Source organism: Sinocyclocheilus anshuiensis, unplaced genomic scaffold, assembly GCF_001515605.1.
Source record: "Sinocyclocheilus anshuiensis isolate Anshui unplaced genomic scaffold, SAMN03320099.WGS_v1.1 scaffold939, whole genome shotgun sequence".
NCBI classification, from domain to species: domain Eukaryota; kingdom Metazoa; phylum Chordata; class Actinopteri; order Cypriniformes; family Cyprinidae; genus Sinocyclocheilus; species Sinocyclocheilus anshuiensis.
In genome coordinates, this window is record NW_015544227.1 from 1,233,295 (window position 1) to 1,240,924 (window position 7,630).

The 7,630-nt window shown below is 38.7% G+C and overlaps 1 protein-coding gene across 3 annotated transcripts in view; it reads left to right on the top strand.

Moving 5' to 3' along the window:
- LOC107697461 (RNA-binding protein Musashi homolog 2-like) overlaps positions 1-7,630 on the top strand; it is a 112,652-nt gene that overhangs the window by 1,634 nt on the left and 103,388 nt on the right. For all 3 annotated transcript variants that reach the window (XM_016498264.1, XM_016498265.1, XM_016498266.1), the window contains exons 4-5: positions 1,065-1,149; positions 5,440-5,481. In XM_016498264.1, the coding sequence (XP_016353750.1) occupies positions 1,065-1,149; positions 5,440-5,481 (127 nt within the window). The remainder of the gene's footprint in view (positions 1-1,064; positions 1,150-5,439; positions 5,482-7,630) is intronic.

The following is a 7,630-nucleotide window of genomic DNA, read 5'->3' on the forward strand; positions in this document are numbered from 1 at the left end:
TATTATTATATATATATTTTTTATGATATTGTTTATTAAAGTGGTCGAGTACTGAAAATAATTTAAAATGATGAGATTTATAAATCAAATTTTTATATTTGTTTATTTTCTTAGTATTTTTTTTAGCAATATTCCATATTTTTTTTGAAAGATGGAATATTTGTAGCGCTGGAGTGGCATTTCAAAGAGATGCAGTAGAACAAAAAATGTTGTACAAAGTGTTTGTAATTACATTAAATGGGAAAAAAATAATACCCTCACTATGTATAATCCATAAATATTTAAGTTTATTTCATAAACTTTTTCTTTTTGTCAGCGTGAGCTTCTAAGCAATGATGCCATTTGACCTCTATTGTTCAATTTAAACCAGGCTAAGAACCCACTGAATCTCATCTAAAAACATTAACAGAATTAATTGTGCTCAAAACACTATTCATGAACTTTACCCACTTGCACTGAGAAAAAAAAGACATGCACAAGGGGCTATAGGGCCTAAAAATGAGAGAAGTCTGGTTTAGAAAAGAAGAATGTTGGTTTTGGTTGAGTGGGTGAATTTCTTAAACTTAATTTTGTCAGTTCATGTCAAATATGAATATTTAAATTACAATAGAATATTTAATTTACTTTATAATTTATAGTAATAATATTTAAATTGAGTTTTTAGTGGGCTTTAAAGGTTCACTTCCCCTGTAAAAATATCTGATGTGCTATAAATGACTGACCAGACCTGCCAATATTTCTGGACAGTGTTTATTATATTTTCTACCTGTGCATTGTATGCGTTTCATGTGTTTGTATAATGCATATATATTATATATCTATACTTTATTCAAGGGCATAAGAACAATTTGTGTAAAAAAGTGTAGCAGTGACACACTCTGAAGTTGTGATTATCTCTTAACAAGTGGAAATTTCTAGAAGTGTCATAATGATTGCAACACCCCTGCCTTCACTGAGTGTATCAGCAAATATACAAGAGCACTTTGTATGCTGTCACAATTTTTCTGCCTCTTCTGTGGAGTTATCTCCTGACCTTCACTGTGTTTTGTGTTTTTGTTCCACAGAGGGTTTGGCTTCATCACGTTTGCAGATGTTTCCAGTGTAGATAAAGTCTTAGCACAACCACACCACGAATTAGACTCCAAGACGGTATGTATCGCTTCATAACGTTTGGTTTCTGTTAACTGTGAGGATAGAGCATGTGCACTGAGACAGATGTCATTCAGATGAAGTTCTTTCCCGCAGAGTTTTTCTTTTCCTTTCTCATCTCTGTTTATTTCCTGCATCTTTATTTAAAAGTGAGCTTTTTTGTCGGATTGAGTCGACAGAGTTTTACATACTTGCATATCAGGCTTAACAATATGGATGGCTCAGGGCCAGTGTGAAAGAGATCGGAACTGCCACTTGCCATACAGGGCCAGAACTGCATTGTAAATCTTATGATTTGTTGACATTGTATATGTGTTTTCTGTACATGTGTATCTAGCTGTATAATATGAGTATACATCATTTATCATATAAATATAAATGATGTATACTTAAAGTACTACATAATATAACATAGCTTGTCCTTGTTTATCTTGGAAATGATTCAGATATAACCGTTATGAACTCATCTGATAACATTCTGAACAGAAGGGACACCTCTGGATTTCCCCTTTCTTTCCTTTTACAGTCACCTGAGACTCATCTCACATGGATTTGATATTTTCCTTTACATGTCTTTATATAATAATCTTGCATTCCGCTGTAGCAGGGATCTCCAAACTCGGTCCTGGAGGGCCGGTGTCCTGCAGAGTTTAGCTCCAACTTGCCTCAACACAATGCCTAGTAAGACCTTGATTAGCTGGTTCAGGTGTGTTTAATTGGGGTTGGAGCTAAACTCTGCAGGACACCGGCCCTCCAGGACCGAGTTTGGACAGCCCTGCTCTATAGCCTAAATTAGAAACTCAGTTCTCACAGCTCAGTTCCTGTATTCTGTTCAGTTGTACAGAATTCAAATCAAAGTATGAAGATACTGTAAAAATGATCCCTAGAGTGTTGAAAATGTGAATATTCATAATAGAAATATATAGTTACATCAGTCAGTGTGCTGGCATTCTGAAAATGACACTTCTCTGCTGTGCGTTGATTTTTTTTTTTTGTATGTTTGTAGAAAACCCCCCCACAAAACTTAAATGTCAGACAAACTATGGCGAACACCTGGGGCCTGATTTATAAACGTTGCGTACGCACATTTCCATGCCCATTTTGTGCGTACGCAACGTTTATACATTTTCCATGCACATATCGGGATTTATAAAAAATAAACTAGGCGTAAATATGTGCACACTGTACGGACACTCTAGACCAGGGGTGCCCAACCCTGCTCCTGGCGATCGACTGTCCTGCAAAGTTTAGCTCCAACTCTAATCAAAGACACCTGCCTTTAATTTTTAAGTGATCCTGAAGACCCTAATTAGTTGCTTCAGGTGTGTTTGATTAGGGTTGGAGCTGAACTTTGCAGGACAGTCGATCGTCAGGAGCGGGGTTGGGCACCCCTGCTCTAGACCATGCGTACACGCTCTTTTACTGGAGGGAGCGAAATAAGGAAGCAAACAGAATGATTTTAAAGTCTGTTTTACATTTGACATACACGTTTAGATTAAATATGACACTCTGAATAATGAAGTTAAGCACTGAAATTCCATGAAATTATTATCCAGAAATATTATTTCATTTTTATATGAATTTAAACAGAAATGTTTGCAGTGGATGTGCTGCTTTCGAACAATTTTCCTGTGGTATGCAATTTAATGTTTTAATCACAGCGAGGATTGCTTGGTGCATGACAATTCCGCTTTAAATTGTGTTCTAAATGGCAAAACTCATGTTCTGAGAAAATACTTTTGCGCGAATAATAATGATAATTTTTGTGAACTTGACTTTGTCTGATGGCTTTGGAAAATAGACGGTTGGAGCTTATGGAAAGGATGCGCTCGTTGATCAAACAGTCCATTGGTCTGATGACAGTAGGACCTCTGTTCACAGGTGTTGCGCACAGACAGTAGCCTAATGATAACCCCTTTCGTGCTCTTCCCAATATTGTTTAACTGTGTTAAACATGGTGTCACGTGGATGGAATATGCATGGCAATGATAGGCAGATGACGTTATGCATATTAAAACTAGGCGTTGTAAGCTCCATAAATGGCTATTTCGGGGAGGAGGCGGGGTGGAGATTCATGTACGCACGATCTTCCGCTGACTGGGTATTACAAAGGGAATTTTGCGCAGGTTCTGGCGTACGCATGGCTTTATAAATCTGAAAACTTTTGTACGTACGCAAAATCTAACTTTTGTGCATACACACATTTAGGATGAAATCTACGTGAAGTTTTATACATGAGGCCCCTGGAGCTTCTACGCCACACGCTGTCTTCATTCTCCAACTCTTCTGTGCTCCAGAAACACTTGCGTGTCTGACGCGGTCTGTAAATCTGACGGTAATGAATAATTATGACTGGCAGTGAGGTTTCATGGCTGTGCTGTGTGTTGCTTGTATTCAGCTGAAATTAGATTTCTGTGAGCTTTTTATCGCAGTGGGGGGTTGTTATCTCGTCTCCTGCAATCAGTGCTGAGTTTCTTACAGTACGGGAACAGTAAACACTTTGAGTGATGTCTTTTTGAAGAGGAACGTTTGGTGGAGGATGCATCTACCAGGCATATTTAAAAAACAAACATAGACTGTGTTTTAAAACTTAGTAAGCTGTCTTTATGATTATATGGTTATTTTAAGCATGGAACCAGCTAAGAGTACTTTACAAATATAATGTGGTAGTTTCTGACTTCCAACAAAAATGGTTTGAATAATCCTGTAGCAAAATGCTTTGAGCCTCTTTTCATATTTAGCGCTAACCACTTGTGATTGGATCAGCCAAAAAGGATGTTAATACCAGATGTAAACGAGGCCTCTATCTGAAAGCAGTAAAAGGCCCCCAACACATTAAACGGTTACTGCTGAGATGGGAGAAGCTCAGTAATTGCTTCATCTGGAAATACACAGGACTTTATTTACACAATGTGTGCTTGAGTCTAAATTACATATTGGCTTAATAACTGCTGTCTGCTGTTTGATTTAGATTATAACTACGTTTAAAGATTTTTTTTTGTTTGTGATTAGTTTGGTTGACTGAATGGCTGGGACTACAGTGGTTTTGCTTTTGTTTTGACTGATCTAGCACCAGCAGTGGTAGTAAAAATGTTTTGTACTAATAGACCTAATTAGTGATGACCTTTAAGGTCCTGACCTCATAGATGCAGCTTATTGATCTAATTGGAGATCTGATCAGATAACTGTTACTGGACCATTTGCAAATGCATAAACTCAAAAACCTACATCAGGTTGATCTGGAGCCTTTATTTACAGACCAAGCATACACACAAATGTTTCTCAATTTATCTGTGCATTCATCAGAATGGGATATTTGCTCTCAGGCTGTACGGAAAAAGACACCTAATTTCTACTGATTTGAAATTCAAAAGCGTAATATTGTTTCTGTTCATACAGGCTTGTTTCTATGGAGTAATTGAGGTTGAATTGGTTAAGCCTCAGGCTAATTGCTAAAACGAATTGCTACATAAAATTCATCACAGAGAAGGTTTCCATACTCAGGTGTTACAAAATCCATTTCTCTAATTGACCTGATTTGGGGAGATAACAATCACAGCTCAGTCAAACGGAATTATGGGAGTAAAAGGGTTTAGTTCAGTGGACACCAGTGTGTCATTTCAGAGAATAATTACCCTGTGCACAGCACATTGAATCGACATATCTATATTTAAAATGGCCAACATATGGACAACACACACATATAGAGAAGGCAAAAAATGACTCCTAGGATTCTGTCCAGCAAGAAACAGTCAGTGTGTGTGTGCGTTTTATTTAGAAAGCTTGTCTGTAATGATACACACTTATATGCTGCAGAGCCCTCAGGCAAACGTTCAAATCTACACTAGGAGTTTTGCTACAATCTAAAGCCTTTGCCTTGCTGAACATGGACAAGTAATTTCCTGCAAGAGCCCAATTTCGATCTGTTTGTTTTTCCTCTTGACTACGTCTGCCTGTATGAGATTGTTTGAAGCTCCTCTTTATAAGAAGCTGTATTAAGGCTGAAGCAAGTGTGACATTGGAGCATGAAATAGTTTCTCTGATAATTCTTTGTCTGCACACCTTCACTAGATGGAACACAAACTGAAATTAACAAGATGACAAGCCAAAGAGTTAATGTCATCATTCCAGTATGACCCATCCATGCTTGTAATTCCAAAGCTTGATGGTGTTGATGATTTCTTGAAGTATGAAAGAGTGTATTATGATGAATTTAGGCCTGGATAACTGCATTCATATGAGACTTTTTTTCCTCATCATTCTCTCTCTTCTTTCTCTGTTTGTGCACAGATTGATCCTAAGGTTGCCTTTCCTCGACGCGCTCAACCCAAGGTCAGAATTGTAAAACTTTTGCTTGATGCTGACATTGTCTTTTTTGCTTAAGCATTCTCTTATTTAAATTTTTTTATGATGTTTTAGCCATTGTGGTGCAGACCTGTGCATCAAAGTGTGAGATACCAATGATGTCAGTCAGTGATGCGTGTGTCCATCTGAAGTGATTTGCAGGGATTTGTGGGTAGTGCTTTTGATTAGGTGTCAGTGTGTCCATATCTTTTGTGCTAATGTGGTTCTTCCTCTTTACTCTTTAAATTGGTCTGAAGCTCAGTGTCCGCCCAAGTGCCGTCCACTCTGGCAGGTTCTTTCTTTTTTTTTGTCCCACAACAAACACGATCAATAATGGATTTTTTTTCTTGGTTTTGAGTGCCTCACAGATGAGTGTTTTTTTTTTTTTCCTTTGCTGAACGGCTCAGGTTTCAGACAGGATGAAAGCGCTCGGATCCAGGGCATGTCTTCGAAGTCTGTTGGCATGTATTTCCAAAATTTCCAGACAGTTCTTTCCCCTTCTTTATTTGCCAGTTTTGGTCTCTTAACCTTTTCTCTTGCAACATAAAGAACGTCTCAGACGCCCCCCCCCCCCAGGTCCCTGGATTCCTGTTGAAACAAAGAAAATACATTTTGCTCCAAGGCAGCACTGTTATTTATTTATTTATTTTCTTGGCCCCTCCTAAACCATATGAACTCCCCTGCAGACAGCAGTTTATGAGAACTGAATTGTCAATTTCAGGGAGACACGGACAGGTTTCTTCGTCTTGTACCTTAGCATCATGTCTGCTGCATCTTTTTTCTTATACCACAAAGATAGATAAAGATGAATATACTGCTGTTGTTTTTTTTGTAAGCAAACGTAAGGCTGAGTGCATGAGTACAGAAAGAACTGTATTTATTTTAGTGTGAATCTGAGAATGTGGATTTTAAGGCATCTTAAGGAAATAGGATTAAGGCAGATCTATTGGCATTGCACTGGCTTTTTTTGTACATGTAAAATTGATTTTAGACTGCAAACCGCCAGTTAATCGTTCTTGTCACACATCTTGCCTGCACTCTGCCTGAATGGTAGTGCTCATGTTTATTTCTCAGTGTGAGGTCTGTGTCCGCTAGAGTGAGACTTTTTTTTTTTACGTGATTGTGGCTCTCCTGTTGTTTATGGACTCTTTATAGCTGTCCTGTGTTATTGTAGTTTGAAGTTTGTGAGGTTTATTGAGGTGACGGGAAATGTTATCATCTGCGCTGTGTTTAGAACGAGAGTTCTGGATAGGTGTGGTAACTTCAGTGCAGTGTTAATTTCGTTGACGAATAATTTTCGTCATAATTTGTCAACGAAATTTTTTTCACCAACGTCAACGAGACGATAACGAACTAAAACTCTCTTTGACACAAACTATGATGTAAATCTATTGACATTTTCGTCAGCGATTTAAAAACGAGACGAAAATGTTAGGGAGGGACGATTTGGGAAGAGATTAATTCAGAACGAATCTGCTGCGTAGTTCGGAGGTTAGATGCATACATATGAACCGGCGGGACAAAAGCTAACATACACTTGCTGCACGTCGCATAAAACGTTCAAAAATGTCAATATGTGGGAGTAAGAGAAGAGCAGACATATGGATTAATCTGACGACACAAGAGAGAACTCAATTCGGTCCGGTTTTCTGAGCGCAGACACCGAAGCATACACACACAGAAAGCACGTCTCAGCGCGCGAGTACACTTTCGAGTTGCATAAACAGAGAATTACACACAAAATGATGTCGAATTGTCAGTTTTGATGGGTATTCATGTAAACACAGTTGATTACATCTTAAGTGAACGTAAACAGTAGGGAGAACTGCTCAGGTGAAATGCTATTGTAATACTATAAATCTGTAGAAGCATCTGATATCACGCTTAAGGCGCCATGATTTCCTCAATGAATGAATGGCAGATGGCGCGGCGCACTTTTACTACACACATACTAAAGCGCGGATGACGCTCGCGGTGTTTTCAGGTTCTGCCGTGTCAGCCATCCAAAGAGCGCACACACACAGCAGTGAACACACACACCGTGAACACACATCCGGAGCTGTGGGCAGCCATTTTTTGCTGCGGTGCCCGGGGAGCAGTTGGGGGTTCGGTGCCTTGCTCAAGGGCACCTCAGTCG